Raw genomic sequence first — 18,774 nt, 5'->3', positions numbered from 1 at the left:
TCAGAGGAAGACAATTACGGGCTGTATTGTGGGTAGTCAAACATTTCCAATTGACAACGATGCAGGAGCATCTTCATTGCCCCTGCAGAATGCGGCGGAGAATGGTCTTGAAGAAGAAACAGCACGACAGTTATGTAATGTTAGCTGCATAGCTTCAGGCGAAATTTCTCACCAGGCCCTCGTACTTGGCGGCAGACACTATTTTCTAGACATCTTTACGCACTCACTGCGAGCTCAGAAATGGGAAGAGCGACGTGATGGTCACTGGGGTTATACTAGAGACACTACCCAACACATCTGTGCAAAGCTTTATCGGATTGTCATAGTCGTTTCCATTTCGCGACCGATCGGACCTTACTTTCCGAATAGCCCTCGTACTAACACGAATTCTTTACAGACGAATGGAAAAACTAGTAGAAGCCAACCTCGGGGAAGATCAGTTTGGATTCCGTAGAAACACTGGAACACGTGAGGCAATACTGACCTTACGACTTATCTTAGAAGAAAGATTAAGGAAAGGCAAACCTACGTTTCTAGCATTTGTAGACTTAGAGAAAGCTTTTGACAATGTTGACTGGAATACTCTCTTTCAAATTCTAAAGGTGGCAGGGGTAAAATACAGGGAGCGAAAGGCTATTTACAATTTGTACAGAAACCAGATGGCAGTTATAAGAGTCGAGGGACATGAAAGGGAAGCAGTGGTTGGGAAGGGAGTAAGATAGGGTTGTAGCCTCTCCCCGATGTTGTTCAATCTGTATATTGAGCAAGCAGTAAAGGAAACAAAAGAAAAATTCGGAGTAGGTATTAAAATTCATGGAGAAGAAATAAAAACTTTGAGGTTCGCCGATGACATTGTAATTCTGTCAGAGACAGCAAAGGACTTGGAAGAGCAGTTGAATGGAATGGACAGTGTCTTGAAAGGAGGATATAAGATGAACATCAACAAAAGCAAAACAAGGATAATGGAATGTAGTCTAATTAAGTCGGGTGATGCTGAGGGAATTAGATTAGGAAATGAGGCACTTAAAGTAGTAAAGGAGTTTTGCTATTTGGGGAGCAAAATAACTGATGATGGTCGAAGTAGAGAGGATATAAAATGTAGGCTGGCAATGGCAAGGAAAGCGTTTCTGAAGAAGAGAAATTTGTTAACATCCAGTATTGATTTAAGTGTCAGGAAGTCATTTCTGAAAGTATTTGTATGGAGTGTAGCCATGTATGGAAGTGAAACATGGACGATAAATAGTTTGGACAAGAAGAGAATAGAAGCTTTCGAAATGTGGTGCTACGGAAGAATGCTGAAGATTAGATGGGTAGATCACATAACTAATGAGGAAGTATTGAATAGGATTGGGGAGAAGAGAAGTTTGTGGCACAACTTGACCAGAAGAAGGAATCGGTTGGTAGGACATGTTCTGAGGCATCAAGGGATCACCAATTTAGTATTGGAGGGCAGCGTGGAGGGTAAAAATCGTAGAGGGAGACCAAGAGATGAATACACTAAGCAGATTCAGAAGGATGTAGGTTGCAGTAGGTACTGGGAGATGAAGAAGCTTGCACAGGATAGAGTAGCATGGAGAGCTGCATCAAACCAGTCTCAGGACTGAAGACCACAAGAACAACAACATACTGACCCAACGACTTATCTTAAAAAATGGGTTAAGGAAAGGCAAACCTACGTTTCTAGCACTTGTAGACTTAGAGAAAGCTTTTGACAATGTTGAGTGGAATATTCTCTTTCAAATTCTGAAGGTGGCAGGGGTAAAATACAGGGAGCGCAAGGCTATTTACAATTTGTACAGAAACCAGATGGCAGTTATAAGAGTCGAGGGGCATGAAAGGGAAGCAGTGGTTGGGAAGGGAGTGAGACAGGGTTGTAGCCTCTCCCCGATGTTATTCAATATGTCTATTGAGGAAGCAGTAAAGCAAACAAAAGAAAAATTCGGAGTAGGAATTAAAAAGCATGGAGAAGAAATAAAAACTTTGAGGTTCGTAGATGACATTGTAATTCTGTCAGAGACAGCAAAGGACCTGGAAGAGCAGCTGAACGGAATGGACAGTGTCTTGAAAGGAGGATATAAGATGAACATCAACAAAAGCAAAACGAGGATAATGGAATGTAGTCGAATTAAGTCGGGTGATGTTGCGGGAATTAGATTAGGAAATGAGACGCTTAAAGTAGTAAATGAGTTTTGCTATTTGGGGAGCAAAATAACTGATGATGGTCGAAGTAGAGAGGACATAAAATGTAGACTGACAATGGCAAGGAAAGCGTTTGTGAAGAAGTGAAATTTATTAACATTGAGTATAGATTTAAGCGTCAGGAAGTCGTTGCTGAAACCATATACAAATAGTATAGCCATGTATGGAAGTGAAACGTGGACGATAAACAGTTCAGAGAAGAAGAGAATAGATGCTTTCGAAATGTGGTGCTTCAGAAGAACGCTGAGGGTTAGATGGGAAGATCACATAACTAATGAGGGGGCATTGAATAAAATTGGAGAGAAGAGAAATTTGTGGCACAACGTGACTAGAAGAAGAGATCGATTGGTAGGGCATATTCTGAGGCATCAAAGGATCACCAATTTAGTAGTGGAGGGTAGCGTGGAGGGTAAAAATCATAGAGGGAGACCAAGAGATGAATACACTAAACAGATTCAGAAGGATGTAGGTTGCAGTAGATACTGGGAGATGAAGAACCTTGCGCAGGATAGAGTAGCATGGAGAGCTGCATCAAGCCAGTCTCAGGACTGAAGACCACGACAACAACAACAGGAGAAAATTGGCCGTGACCTGTCAGGCGAACCATGCCGGTACTTGCCTTAAGCAATTTATGGAAATCTAGATTGCCGGATGGGTAACTGACCCCTAGTTCTTCAGAATGGCAGTGCAGAGCACCAACCAATGCCCCACCTCACTCGTTGAATACCTGGAGGGAAGATGGCGTTCTTTTCACGAAACACTGTTGAGAAAATTTAGAGAACCGGCATTTGTGACTAGCTGCAGAATGATGCTGCTACCTCCAACGTACGTATAAGAGAATTACGGCTTGCACAGATGCGTATAGACAGTCGTTTCTCCCTCGGGCCATATGCGAGTGGAACAGGAAAGGAAATGACTAGCACTGGTACAATCCACCATACACCGTACAGTGGGCTGCGGAGGTGTTTGTAGATGTAGATGCAGATTCCATGCTTGAGACGTACCTTCGCACCTTCCTGTCTCCACACTCGTCTACCATGATCGTCATGCAGCAGACAAATACTACACTCGCTGGTAAAGAGAATACACGTCACTGATCCAGATTCAATGCCACGTGTTTCTTTTCCAAACTTTTACTTGGCGCTCCATTATGCTGAGAGGTTTGTACTGTTCTATGTTGTTTCATCACGGACAGGGGACATCGGGTGGCTAAGTAATTGTCAATATCAATTAAATTCTTCAACTGCCATGTAACAAAGATGTTAATTTATTTTATTTTGAAGGCTACCTGTTTCGGCAATCTCTCCAAATAAATGAAAATGTTATATAGTGCCATATATCCCTGGATGTCGTGAATTCAACTGCTTCACTAGTGCTTCATTCGAGGACCTGCTATCAACAGTTACATGGCTGTCGGAGAACTTCATTCATATTGACAAGTTTGTACTGTTGTTCGTTATGGACTCCTACAGGACAAATTGGAGTGCCAACACAATCCTGCCAGAACCCTGCAAAAAAGGGGTAGTATGCAGTTGTGTTACATTCTCTTCAGGGTACACTATCCGATCAAAAGTATCCGGACACCCATATGGAATTGACCGCTAGATGTCACGAGAAGGGAACCGGCCAGTATAAAAGGTGGCGGGGAGTATTGAGTTGTCAGTAGAGAACCAGTAACAGCAGAATGGATTGGTCGGCTCACTGACTTAGAACGTCATTGGATGTCACTCGAGTAACAGATCTGCCAGGAACACATCAATCATTCTAAAGCTGCCAAAACCGACTGTGGTGGTGCGATTACAGAATGGAAAGACGTAGGAACAGCCACAGCCAAACCAAGACAAGGTAGACCTCATGTACTGACTAAAAGGGACCGTTGACTGTTTCTGGGAGGTGGGGGGTACAAAATGGCATATAATCAGCAGAAGGGATCACTCGAGTGAGTTCCGTAGTGCAACAGCGATCCAGCTGGAACCACGAATAGGCGCAGGGAATGAAAAACAATGGGATACAGTGGTCGAGCAGTTGCTCATAAGCCACACATTTCTGTAGCCAAAAATGACGCCTGATGCGGTGTAAAGGGCAACGCCAGTGGACATTGGACGACTGGAAACGAATGACGAATCAGGCTACACCCTGTGTCAATCCAATGCAAGGATAGGGGTCCGGTCAATGCCTGTAGAATTTAGCAGCCATAAATGTGTAGTGCCAAGAGCGAAGTATGGAGGAGGTGTTACGGCATGGGGGTGTTTTTCGTGGTTAGTGTGTAGTCCTCTTACTGCGCTTTACAAAACGCTAAATGCAGAAGGATATGAACACCTTTTACAGTATTATGCAGTGCTGAGGCATCTGTGGGGCATAACCTGCGGACAATAATCTTCCTAACATGGGCTGGCCTGCCTAGAGCCCTGATCTGGACCAAATGGAACGCCTCTGGGATAAGCTACAACGATGACTTCGCTCCTGAACCAAGTGTGCAACATCACTGTCTTCTCTGGCGTCGACTCTTCAGTAATAATGAGCTGGCAGTTCTTCACACACATTCAGACACCTAAATGAAAGTGTTATCAGCCGAGTTCAAAACGTCATAAAGGCGAAGCTTTGACACATCCTACATTAACGCATAGTAATAAGTGCCCAGATGCTTTTGATCAAATGGTGTATGTACAAGCCATACATTGTGGGTAGGTGTCATCTGCTCTTAGCCCTGGTGAAGCCAGCTGAGGAGCTACTTGATTGAGAAGTAGTGGCCCCAGTCTCGAAAACTGACAACGGCCGGAAGAGCGTTCTGCTAACTGCATTCCCCTCTACATCCGCATCCACTGACACCTATCAGCTGAGAATGGCAGAGTGGTCCCTTGGCATCGATGGGCCTTTCGAGACCTGTTCGGATGGAGTTTTGTATAGTTTTTGTCATCTGCCCGTGTTGTTCATTATGGGTAAGAGGGAGCCGAGGGAAATGACAGAGGAAAGAAGGGGGGGGGGGGGGTGAGGATCAGCTTTGATGGGAGGGATAAATTGAGTGAGAGAGGGCATCATCCAGGAGGGGAGTTGACGGAAGCCAGCTTGGGAAAGGAGATAAAGGTTGTAGAGATGGAGGGTAGGGGAGACACAACAGTGAAGGCGTGGCAGAGGGTGGGGATTTGAGAGGAGAGGAGCAACCAGGGAGTGAGGGGGATCAATGCAGTGTGAGGTGTAGAGTATGCGGATATATTTGAGGAATAGTAGCAGATGGGGGAAAGGAATGAGGTCATAGAGGATCTGCGTGGGGAACGGGAGGTGTATACGGAAGACAAGATGGAGTGCATGGCACTTGAGAATATGGAGGGACTTACAGAACTTGGGGCAGGGGGGGGGGCGGATATCCGTGCGGGACTGGCACAACAGAGGATGGGACTGATTAAAGATTTGTAGGTGTGGAGGATGGTAGAGGAGTGCAACCCCCATGTACAGACAGAGAGGAGTTTGAGGAGGCAGTTGTGGGCTTTGGATTGGATTGAGCGGAGATGAGGGATCCAGGTGAGGTGACGGTCAATGGTGAGGCCAAGGTAGGTGAGGGTTGGGGAGAGCCAGACAGGACAGGACGATGGCAAATGGTAAGGGAGAAATCCAGGAGCTGGAAGGAGCGAGTGGTACGACCTATGATGATTGCCTGGGTCTTGGAAGGATTGATGATTTTCAGGAGCCAATGGCTACACCATGCGGCCAAAAGGTCAAGGTCATTCTGTTTGTTTCTGGTTTTTTTTTCTTTACTGAGTTTCGATTCCCCCGAAGGGGGCGGGCTGGCAGCAGCTTAGTATGCCGCTCTTTAGCTTACAGACTTCGTTTTAAAAAGATGAAGATAATAAATAATAAAAACAGGCGATAAAATCGGAGACTTAAATGGTAACATGGTGAAAAAATCATAGAACAAAGGGATGATGATGTTAATAAGATACATATGAAGCAGACAGGTAAAATAATAGACAGACAATTAAAAGACATGGCGACAGTCTGGTTTCTGTTCACAAAAACCAAAAAATTCACACCCAGCGACAACATGGTTTCTGTTCACAACACTTTGGAAGACGAATAACACTGAACATTCACTTGAACACTGCACTAAAAAGTTGGCAAATATGACATACCACGCCGGAGAGCAGGTGCTGGGAAATTGGACAGATGATGGGAAACTAAAAGGGGGGGATGGAGAGGGAAAAACGAGGGGGGCAGAGGGGGGAAAGGACCCGATGGAGGATGAGGACCCATAAGAAGGGTGGGGGATGCTGGGCAGATGTGACAGGGAGTGGGGAAGGCAGAGGAGGGAATACAAAAGGACTTGGGGGGAGGGGTAGAAGGGAGAGGTTAGGCAGGGTGGAAGGGGGAGGGGAAGAGGGAGCCCAGGGAAAAGGATGGAGGAAAGGAGGGGAGTATCTTTCTGGTTCTATTGTCTATATTATAAAGTCCACCGCCAAAGTTTCTGTCTGTATGTTAGAACCAGTCTCAGGAAATACTGTAGCAATTTTGATACTGTTTCCACTAATAGATAGCTTGATTCACGAAGAAGGTTTCTGTACATAATTTATTATCTATAAGTAATTATGAGTGTGTAATATACGTATTTTTATGTGTTTCATAATTAATTGGCGTTTGGAGAGACATCATCTGTCGTCGACAGGAGTTACAAGTCCGTCAGCAGGAGAGGAGGCCGTATCTGGAGGGAAAAGAGCAAACTAACTGCCGCCGTAAATCCAGAGAGCAGCGAAACTTAACCAGAACTTATAAATATTATAATCTAGCTGGCAGACGTGGCTTTGCCTGGGTATTTATTTCGTCAGTTTTCTATTGAGTTTGTAGTGAACAATCGAAAAAAATCATTTCCATATATTCGTGAAAATACGTATAAAATTATGAAACAGTCGTACAAGAAAATATGCATAACGTACAAATCTATAAGTGCAGTATCCAAATAAATAAACGTGGTCCCGGAGACTTTCTGTACGCAGAGCGCAGCTGGTTTGACTGACTACAATGCGATTTTGTAAACGTCTCAATGGTAACGTCTTTTCATATCTCTATAGGCGGCTATTGTTACCTACAGCCAGTTGCTGTCAAAAATGCTGTCAGGTGTCAGGGATTTCCTTGCTGATTATAGATGTGTATTACTAATAGGGGGTAAATTTATTAAAATTTCATGCATAATACGGCATATTTTCACGTTTATAACGTCATATCTCTTGTACAACGACTTGTACATTGATATAATTCTGTAGATACATTCAGCAGTATATGTGGATACCGTCTGAGAAATAAGTTGCGGATTAAGTTAAAGTCAAAGAGGTAATAAATTTAAACTTAATGTACAATGCAATGTTTTTTCACGCATCTTAGATTTTATGACGTTACATCTGTACTATGTGTGCTACCATGTCATATCTCTGCACGTGCATTTAGCGCCATATGTGGACACTGACTGAAAGATTAACTGCGAGTAGAGTCAGTAGCACGGAAGTAATAAATTTAAACGTCATGCATGATTCGGCAGTTTTACACGCATCTCAATGCTTACGTCACCGTATCTCCTGAACTGTGATAGGTAGGCGGTTATTACCCCCATAGCGATTGTTGCTTGACGGTAAGGCTCTGAGCACTATGGGACTTAACATCTATGGTCATCAGTCCCCTAGAACTTAGAACTACTTAAACCTAACTAACCTAAGGACACACACACATCCATGCCCGAGGCAGGATTCGAACCTGCGACCGTAGCAGTCGCGCGGCTCCGGACTGAGCGCCTTTGGAACACATATACATACACACATAAATACTTTTTTATTGTACAGTGTTTCCCACATGAAACCAGTACGCTTCGTGTACTGGCTAACCATTTCTAATTAAATTGTTGGTGAAGTGGCAACACTGTCGCGAAATTTGGCTAAACTGCACTTTACCAGAAAATTAAGTGCAAGTAACTACATGTTTTTTTAAAGATTATTATTATCTACCCTTTTTTAGTTAGTTCGTTATTACTTGAATCTCGGGCGTGAGGAGTACCGGGCTTACGTGGGACATACGTATGGATTAAAGTCCCCCGACACGTTTCTATGTCTGTACGTGAAGGCACGCCGTCGGGGCGTAGATATTTAATGCTACCCTTGCGAAGGCGTGGCGGATCGCTAGCTGTTATTATTAAGGTATTCTCCTTGTCGCTGGACGAGATATTGAATTTAATTTTTCAGTTATCGAAGTACCACCGCTGGCTTTTTCTGCTTGGTAATGCTGTTTTCCTACAGATAGACTTGGAGTCAGAATTCTTTACTGGAGGGGTGTTGAGAGCTTTCAAGATTAAGAAAAACTATTCCTGCCAATTTAATTTATTCAATAGTGATTGCAAAATAATTGCAGTTTGAAAGTAGACTTAAACAAAACAATCAGGAACGAATAATTTACAGTTGTATTTATTGTCAAGATGCATTTCCGAAACTCCTGTGCGAAGTACTTTCGTAATGTTTCGGAGACTTTTTTGTCCAGCATATTTGTGTAGACTGAGGCATGCCATTAGAGAATTGTTACGAAATTAAGAGAAGTTGGTAGTCGATCAGCGATTTGCTTTCGAATGGCTTCCACCTTCTACCTAATTAATCGAATACAGAATGCGTGAATAGGCGAAAAAAAGCGATATCGCTTGGCTACACAATAGGCGATAGATGACTGGAGCCGGCCAGAGTGGCCGAACGGTTCTAGGTGCTTCAGTCTGGAACCGCGTGACCGCTACCGTCGCAGACTCGAATCCTGCCTCGGGCATGGATGTGTGTGATGTTCTTAGGTTAGTTAGGTTTAAGTAGTTCTAAGTTCTAGGGGACTGATGACCTTAGATGTTAAGTCCCATAGTGCTCACAGCCATTTGAAGCTGACTGCATTCACAGGCCTCAAACATCTGAGAGTGGCTGCGTGGAGCGACACAACACATGATGTGAATACTGGCAAGGCATATTTTCTGGATCGTACAATGAAGAAGGAAAACGTAGCGCAATTTTGTGATCAGTATGACCAAACTGTTTAGCTGTTCGCTGTAAAGTCAGTGTTCAGTATGTACGAATCTAATACAATGCAACCGACGTTTAGTATATAAAACACAACTGCTTCCTTACCATTCCAGTGGAAGTCAAAGTTCCTGTTGCCGTCCACTCCAGGGCAATTAGGAGATGTTGTCGTTGGTCGGGTCTTCCTCCACATACGGTCCTGCGAAAAACAAAACTGTATATTAGTAATGGTATATACTGTGGGCGTCTTCGCCTGAGTAAAAGTGTAAAAATGTTCAAATGTGTGTGAAATCTTATGGGACTTAACTGCTAAGGTCATCAGTTCCTAAGCTTACACACTACTTAACCTAAATTATCCTAAGGACAAACACACACACACACACACACATGCCCGAGGGAGGACTCGAACCCCCGCCGGGATCAACCACACAGTCCATGAGAGCAGCGCCTTAGACCACCTTTTTTGTTTTCTCTTTTTATCTCATTTTGTTCGCTTTTGTTCGTTGCATCTGCTCGGGGCGGACGTCGTAAGACACCCGTTTAAGTTTGTTGTTGACCGATTAACACTCTCTCTCTCTCTCTCTCTCTCTCTCCTTTTTTTTTTTTCTTTATTTTTTTCTTACAGAGGGCACGTAACCCTCTGACCGAACACGCTGAGCTAAGGTGCCGGCGGCCGCTCGGCTAATCCCGCGCGGCTGCAGTAAAAGTGGAGACGACTAGGTTTTATGAGCTTCCACATATCGACAGCATCATTACAACCAAATTTTAAAGCGTTGGTTAGTGATAGCGGCTTGTAATTGCTCCACAGATTTAAGGAAGAAGCTTTATAGACCACCTTTTTTAAGTTTTTTATTAAAGACTGATTATTATCAAAATTAAATGGAAACTACACTTACAACATATTATCTGAAAAAAAAATACTGTGAGGCAAGACACACCTACTGCCCATACAGGTGCAGGTGAGGATAAAAAGGAGCTGACATAGAATATTAAGTCAGGAACTTCTTGAGTTACTGAAAAAAAATACTTATTATTTGTATTATTTGTGCAAAAATACTATGGGAGTATACCCGCAGCGGTGAACTTGAGGATGAGAAGCCATCTCATGCAGATAAATTCGACAACGACCTCACATTAGTATCTAATCCATAGTTTTATGGGGGTCACTGGGCTCAGTGGTGACAGACCCCTATTCGTGGTGGAGGGGTAGGGGGCCAAAGATAGCAACGTATCAGCGTACCTCGGTAAAACCTGAAGCAACGTCTTTGCCACACTTGCTTCGTGGAAATCATTATTTGACAGGAAGACAACCCTATCATGCCTACGACTGAGGGTGTAGATGAAAAGGTGTCACACAGAAACGTAACTCAGAGACGCCTGGAGCATATTTGGTAAACAGGGTGTCCCGCAAAGGTAGTGACAAATTTCGAGGTGTTGTAGAAGGTGTCTCGAGGAACAAGTATGGAATAGGAGCCTGTGTCAACGACGCTACAGAGTGACGAACTTACAGGCGCCTGCCACTGCGCCACCCCTTTGGCAGAAAACGTCACTTCGTAGACTGACGGACAGTATGCGGAACGTCTCGCACCTTCATCTACTTGATTACTCTGCTATTCACAACAAAGTGCCTGGAAGAGGGTTCAATGAACCACCTTCAAGCTGTCTCTCTAGCGTTCCACTCTCGAACTACGCGCCTGAAAAACGAGAACTTAAATTTTTCAGTGCGAGCCCTGATTTCTCTTATTTTATCGTGATTATCATTTCTCCCTATGTAGGTGGGTTCCAATAGAATGTTTTCGCAATCGGAGGAGAAAGCAGATGACTGAAATTTCATGAGAAGACCCCGTCGCAACGAAAAAGCCTTTGTTTTGATGATTGCCACTCCAGACCACGTATCATGTCTCCGGCACTATCTCCCCTGTTTCGCTATAATACTAAACGAGCCGTCCTTCTCTATACTTTTTCGAAGTCATCAGTCAGTCCCACCTGATGCAAATCCCACACCGCGCAGCAGTACTCCAGAATAGGACGGACAAGCGTTGTGTAAGCAGTCTCTTTAGTAGGCCAGTTGCACCTACCAAGTATTTTGCCAATGAATCGCAATCTTTGGTTTGCTCTATCCACAACATTGTTTATGAGATCTTTCCAATTTAGGTTATTTGTAATTGTAATCGCTAAGTATTTAGTTGAATTTACAGCCTTCAGGTTTGTGCGACTTGACCCGTTATAGAAATTTAGCGGATTTATTTCAGTACTCATGTGAATAACTTCACACTTTTCTTTATCCGGGGTCAACTGCCACTTTTCGACCATACAGATATCTTATCTAAATGATTTGGTAATTCGTTTTCATCATCGGATGACTTTACAAGACGGTAAATGACAGCATCATCTACAAACAATCTAAGACGGCTAATCAGATTGTCTTCTATGTCGTTACTATAGATCAGGAACAACAGAGGGCCTATAACACTTCCTTGAAAAACGCCGGATACTACTTCTGTTTTAGTCGGTGACTTTCCGTCTATTACTACGAACTGTGACCTTTCTGGGACATCTCGATCGAGCTGTTCGCGCCATGGATCTTTCACCGAGAAACCTATACTATCTGGCCACGACACTGGAGTCGGCGTGGCCCCACATACCTGCATACCTGCCGGTGCCTTCCAGAACCTCACTGACCTTTTCCATGCACGTCCAGCAGCAGTCCTCGCTGAAAAACGTGTTTATTCAGGTGATGGCATTAATGTGGTTGGACATTATAGAACTAATGGAATAACGGGAATACAATTTATTGAACTCACGCTTCCTTTTATTTTTATCACCGCAAGAGAAATTGTTCCCTGGAATTTTGGTACTGGGTGAAATCGTCTAAGTTGCAGCTTTTATAGCGTACAGCCCTGACCTCAGGAGACAGTGGGTCTGCTGGTTTGAGAATCCGCCGTCAAGGTACTTGTAAATTCTCGATGACCCCTGACGAACAAATCTCTTGACCTTCAAGTTGTAGTCCCTTTGGGTGTGTGGAGACTAGTAGATCAGTGCTGAAGTGGAGGCCATTTGGGTGTAAGCTATTTTCGCCGGGTGCACATGTCGCCAAGTACTAATCACTTTCAAAAAAGTTCGCTCGTTAGTGCTTGTAATTCTCCGCTGTGATTAAAATTTGGATGTAATCTTCTCAGCGTAGGACACAATAAAAATCTCCCACTAGGATAATGTGTCAGCCTGCGGTGTCGTTGATAAAAACTTCCCATCTTGCGTCACACCCAGTGGGGAAAGAGGGTGGGTATATGTCGATAAAAAGTAGATCTTGTATCTGTACTATACAGTTCCTTCACGTTTTGTAAAAGCAGAAGCGTTTCGCACACAGTACCTTCCTCGTATGTGTGCTGTCCTGGTCTCACTCTCTATATTAATCAGTGATTCATTCCTCTTCAAGTGTAAATATAATTTACAACTAAAGAACTTTGTGTCAGGTACATTTAGTGTAGCTAATTAGTATGTCTGTATCTTCGAGACAGGCACACTTAAGTGTCACTACCCGCCAACAAAGTTAGATCTCCATCGTAATCAGAGAACTTTATTATTTTATAGTTTACTCAGTTTTATATACCACGTTGGTACTATCTGCGATACAATATTGGCCTTGACCATCCTCGAATCCATATCCATTTGAATTTTTTTTTTTTTCGATTCCCAAAGAGGGCGGGCTTGCAGCAGCTTAGTACGGCACTCTTCAGCCTACAGATTTTTAAAATAGAAGAAGAAGATAATAAACAATAAAAGCAGGAGGTAAAAAAGGTGCCTTAAATTGTAAAATGGTGGAAAATTGTGGAAGTTTGAAAATAAAACAGAGGGTTGGCGATTCTAATAAAATACACAGGAAGTAGACAGGGAAAATAGTAGACAGACAATTAAAAAAACACTGCCACAGTTTGGTTTCTGTTCGCAAGAGATATAAAAATCACACGCGGCGACAGTATGATTTCTGTTCGCAACACTTCGGAAAAGATGCACAACACTTAACACTCACTTAAAACACTGCACTAAAAAGTTGGCATGAAGATGACACACCACAGCCAAGGGCTGATGAGGGGGGGGGGGGGGGGGACCTGGACAGATGAGGGGGAAAAGGGCGGGAAGGAGAGGAAAAACGAAGTGGGGGGGAGGAGCCGATGGAGGGAGAGTACTCATAAAGGGGGGGGGGGGGGGGACAGGGCAGACGCAACAGGGAGTGGGAAAAGGCAGTGGAGGAGAATGCAAAAGGACTCGGGGGAGAGAAGGGAGGAAGAGAGAGGATAGGTTGCGAAAAAACAGGATGGAAGGGGGGGAGGGAGTCCATTTTCCCGTCTTTTCTGCTAGTTATACTTGTTCCCAGAATTTGCCATTTCCTTCCTTTGTGTCTGGCTCGGTTTGTTTGTGACCGATTCGTTTGTTTCGATTCTGCTGCGCTTTGACTACCTTCAGGGCGGTTACAATTAAAGTTCCAGATTCAAAACGCTTTACAAAATATTTACCGCTGCTCAGAATAACGTAAAATTTGATGAAATACTATTGAAGTACGGATAAACGTTATGGAAACCAAAAAACCTGAACGAAAATTTTTCCCTTGGATGGCGCTCTAAGCGCCATAATATAATGGGTTTGGCTACAAATGACAGATGAATCGCAGCGCGACGGCTATGTTGTGAGTTACAGATTAAACCAGCCATATTGTGCAATGTACATGACTGCACAAGTTGGGCAATCTTCAGTTGTGGCACTGGGTTAGCCCACCTACCACAGCAAGATCGTACCACATCTGATCGAAAAACTGATTTTTAATTGACCCTAGGCCAAAAACGGCAATAAAAATAACAGTGACATCAGTTTCTAACTGCCATGAGACTAACAAAAGACATTTTCGGTATGATGACCACCGTTTTCAGCCACAAGTTGAAACCGAGAAACACCATGCTCCACAACAGGAATGAGTGTCTCAAGGGCTACATTCAGAATGCGTTGCGCAATGCTTTACTATTAACACTGCATCTCTCAGATAACTCCACAGTGAGAAGTCAGACAGATTAAGGTAGATGATATGGATGGCCAGGCTGTAGGGAAGTGACGGCTGGTAATTCTAGCATTTCCAAAATGCCTCTGGAGCAACTGCTTCACTGGCTGTGCAATGTGCAGAGGAGCTCCATTTTGCATAAAAATGATCCTACCCACACATTCACGCTGTTGAAGGTTTCAAATGAATTGGTGCACAAAAGACTCTCATAGCGTTTACCAGTGACAGGACAGGTAACAGAACCTGCTGGACCAATCTCTTCACAAAAAATGTGGTCCTCCGACAAAAAATGCCATCAACCTGCAGCATATGCAGCAGTTGTGTGGAATGAAGTGGAACCAGTTGACATGCAAGCCGATTTTACATTGCCCTTATCCTACAACTCTGTGCACTGACATGTCATTGGAGTTGGAAATAGGCTTCGCCTCTCCACAGAATGTACCATTGCCATTCATTGTGCACTTCCATGTGAGCAAGAAATTCAGTCGTTTGTCTTAGTGGCAGGTCAGCATGAAGCAACCCCTGCACATGGGTAGTCTTGTATGGACAACAGGGCAAGATATTTCGTAAAATTTTGTGCACCATATTCTCAGCCATGTTCAAAGTTTGGGCAGTTTCCTTTGCACTCCTTGATTCCACTCCACCCCCCTTCTGCAACACTGTGACCATATACGAGGTACGACAATAAAGTAATGAGGCTGATATTCTTTGTAAGATGTGGCAACCCCCTGGCAACCCTGCAGGCATGCGGAGGCACAATATCTTTGACCTTGGTCTATAAGCTGCTTCTAGTCCAAGCGGCACATCGATGCAACTGCTCAGTCGTGAGTTGTGCTGTAATAAGTTAACATGTGTTTGTCTCTCTCGTCACGGAAATGGAACCGTATAATATTGCGTAATTGTATGCCATTTCTTTTTGCATTAAATTGGGTGAAAACGCGACAACAACTTACGGTAAGCTTCAGAAGGCTTTTTCAGAGGAGGTTATGTCAAGAGCTCAAGTTTTTCATTGGTATAAAATGTTTAGTGAAGGCAGAACGAATGTTGAAGATGAAGACCACAGTGGAAGACCATCAACCTCACTGACGGATGTCAACTTGGCCAAGGTGCGTGAGCTCTTACGATCTGATCGAAGATTATCCGTGAAAATGATTGCAGAAGAACTGAACATCAATCGAGAAAAGGTTCGTCTAATAATAACTGAAGATCTTGGTATGAGAAAGATTTGTGCAAAAATGGTCCCCAAAAATCTCACACCACAACAGCGAGAAACACGGAGAAATGTGGCAGCCGATCTATTAGAGCAAACGGAAATCAGTCCAGAACTGTTGAGCCGTGTTATCACTGGTGATGAAGGTTGGTTTTTTCAGTACGATGCAGAGACAAAGCGCTAAAGTTCGCAATGGTGCTCAAAGGGATCACCCAGACCAAAAAAAGCTCATATGTCAAAGTCAAAAGTGAAATGCATGCTTGTGTGCTTCTTTGATTCCAAGGGAATTGTTCATAAAGAGTGGGTGCCTCCTGGACAAACAGTTACACAATATTACTACAAAGAAATTTTAGAAAGACTTCATAAAAAAGTTCTTTGTGTCCGTACCAACATTGCTGATAGTTGGATTCTGCATCACGATAGTGCGCCATCGCATACTGCTCTGTCAGTACAGCAATTTTTAACCTCAAAACGAATTTCAATTCTACCACAGCCACCTCATTCACCAGATATTGCTCTGTGCGACTTTTTTCTATTTCCAAGAGTCAAAACGGCGGTCAAGGGACACCATTATCAAACAACACAAGATGTCCAAAAAGCTGTGACGAGCGTCTCGGAGGATATTACAGAAGATGAGTTCCAGAAATGTTACCATCAATGGCAGAAGCTCGAAAAAGTGTGTCCAATCAGAAGGGAACCACTTTGAAGGAGACAACACTAAACTTGACTAAAACGGTAAGCGACATTTTTTTTTCACATCAGACTCATTACTTTACTGTCGCACCTCGTATTCTACCAACATTGGATCAATTGTTTTCCTCCCCCTGCCATAATGTACTTCAAAAGAACCTGAATTTCGTAACTGTTTTCTAGAGATCTTTGGCAGACATCAAACCAACGACCTCTTTCATACCGCTGAGCGTTCTGAACTTTTGCAGATACTCACCGTCTTCGTAAAAGAGCTTTACCAGCAGCGCGCAATCCTATGAGACAATCACATTGATCGTCTTTTATTCTGCCCTTTACAGTGCCATCCAGTGGTAAATTTTTTCCCCCTACCGTTTCCACGTTCTTCCGTAACATTCCTTTCAAATTTGACGTAATTCTGAGCAGTGATATTTACAGCGTTTTGAAACTGGATCTTTAATTGCGATATACATGTAACTTCTTGTGCTTTTGAAACTTCCTCAGATGTAAATATGTCCGTCTTAGTACACTGCCACCAAGATATTTGTCACAGTTCCACATTAGTCTTCCCCACATTCGTTTCTTCAGGTAGACGTTATTTAGTCAAATAATGATTTATATGTTCTTTCAGTGGCGTATTAAGTACAACAAAGCTTTAATTGACATAAGAAGTAGTGGCTCACTGGGCATTTTGACAGAATTCTCTGACTCGTCATCTATCAGCACTTGCTTATCAGAATCAGCATTTCTTTATAGTCAAGGTCATGACATCATGGCATCCTGCAACAAGGCACAGTCATTCCAGGAATCCTGAATCCGTAACGGCACTTTTGTATTATCAAGGCCACCCCTGCCTCCTGCCACATCGCCTCCCACTCCCCCCCCCCCCCTCCCCACTCTTATGAAGTCAAAATAAATGAATGCTTTATGTGGATGTGTGTGTATGTGCCTACTGTATAACCACTAACGAAAGCTGCTCTGAATTATTCATTAATCATGCACTGTTGTGGAATCGTAAATAAACCGAAAAATTCAAAAAAGTAAAAAAGCTATAGGGATCTACAGTTTCTAGGTAATTAGCTTTGTAGTGAGTAGATAAGACGCTGTAGTTGTTGGTGAGGTAAGATACTTTGACAGTTTAAAATAATGACATCACAGCATAGCCTGCAAAAATATGTTAGTCGAGTGGCATCAAATCTGTTTGTATAATTGAGAAATTGTATACCCTGGCATAATATGCATCATGTCGATATAACGATGGTATCGCACTTGTGACACACGCACACTGGAGTGACACTCCATCAATGCCTATAGTTAATTTAGTGTCCAAAAGTGCCTGTTGTTCTTCATTTTAGGCCTGTGCTCTGTAGTGGGGAGATCAGGCATTGTAGTGAGAGACACCATATGCTGTTCAGAAGACACTTTGCTGTTAGTTTAATATTTAAAATGTCACCTGCTATAATTATAACATTTTTCATTCGACAGATATTATCCACAAATCAGAAACAAGCATCTAGGGAATCACACAGTGTGTGTTATCCTTGGATCATCCTTCTCATACCAACGCTTCAAACTTTCACGGCAAAAAAAAAAGGAACCTCACAGTTTTATCACTTATTTCATCAGGTCGCTGCTTAATAGCCGATGACCACTCACTGAGGGATGTTAACTTCGCCTCCGCATGCTATAATTAGACCACGCTGGTCCGGACACGATTTCAGAGTGGTCACATGATCATTAGGCACGACTTTTCATTAGCAGTATTCGTTATTAATATTAAACCAATTTCGAACATTTTTGGTTGTAGGTTTTAAATAACGATGCACAGTGCTCTCTTGCTACATTTGTGTCTTGACAGTGACTACAGTTGTTGAAGACATCAGATGTATGTGTTACCGGCAAAACCTGATTTTAGGATGAACTAGTTTCGCCTAGGTCTAACTCGTTCATCCTGTTACCAATAGGAAACTGGGAATTTGTGGTAAGGTTCTATGGGACCAAACTGCTGAGGTCATCGGTCCCTCACCCATTCACCCATACCCGAGCGAGGACTCGAACCTACGACGGGGGGGAGGGGGGGGGGGAGGGAGGGGTGGACCCGCGCGGACTGTGGACAAGGCTACCCCGCGCGGCTTACCGACTGAATAAAACAGTTTGGTCTAGGTCGAATCGGTTTATCCTAGTTAGAATGTACATACCTGCTTTGGGACAAACTCGTACGTCTGAACTAATTTTTCTTAGTCAGAACGCATGTCGCTTCCTGTACGAACGGGGAACCCCCGGATTACCTCCGGCTCGTCCATCCCGCCTCTCAACCGCTCTTCACTCGCACTGCTCTTTGTTTTGAACGGTATTTTGCATCGACGATTGCGCGTGTTGAGTTCCTGGTTGCGTTTTAAAGATTTTATTACAATCCTAGTAGTATTATTGTGAGGCGTTTCATCATGGATGAGCCTTCGTGTAGTAGACAAGCCAATCAAAAGCTTTGGAGATAAAAGTTTCTGGAGGAAATTTTGCAGAGTAAAAACAAAAAGTCTTCCCATTATAATGTGATATTAGTAGACGAATATACGGATTTGGTTAAACAAGTAGAAGACGCGGAGAAG

The 18,774-nt window shown here is 43.4% G+C and overlaps 1 protein-coding gene across 1 annotated transcript in view; it reads right to left on the bottom strand.

Moving 5' to 3' along the window:
* The window catches only part of LOC124613403 (carboxypeptidase B-like), a 35,001-nt gene extending 16,530 nt beyond the window's left edge, over positions 1-18,471 (bottom strand). The window contains exons 1-2 of the mRNA XM_047142107.1: positions 18,457-18,471; positions 9,330-9,420 (exon numbers count right to left, since the gene is read on the bottom strand). Of these exons, the coding sequence (XP_046998063.1) occupies positions 9,330-9,420; positions 18,457-18,471 (106 nt within the window). The remainder of the gene's footprint in view (positions 1-9,329; positions 9,421-18,456) is intronic.
* Positions 18,472-18,774: the final 303 nt, after the last annotated feature.

This window comes from Schistocerca americana, chromosome 4 (genome assembly GCF_021461395.2).
Source record: "Schistocerca americana isolate TAMUIC-IGC-003095 chromosome 4, iqSchAmer2.1, whole genome shotgun sequence".
NCBI lineage: Eukaryota > Metazoa > Arthropoda > Insecta > Orthoptera > Acrididae > Schistocerca > Schistocerca americana.
Note: the sequence above shows the minus strand (reverse complement) of the source record. Positions and strands in the feature narration are given on the sequence as shown.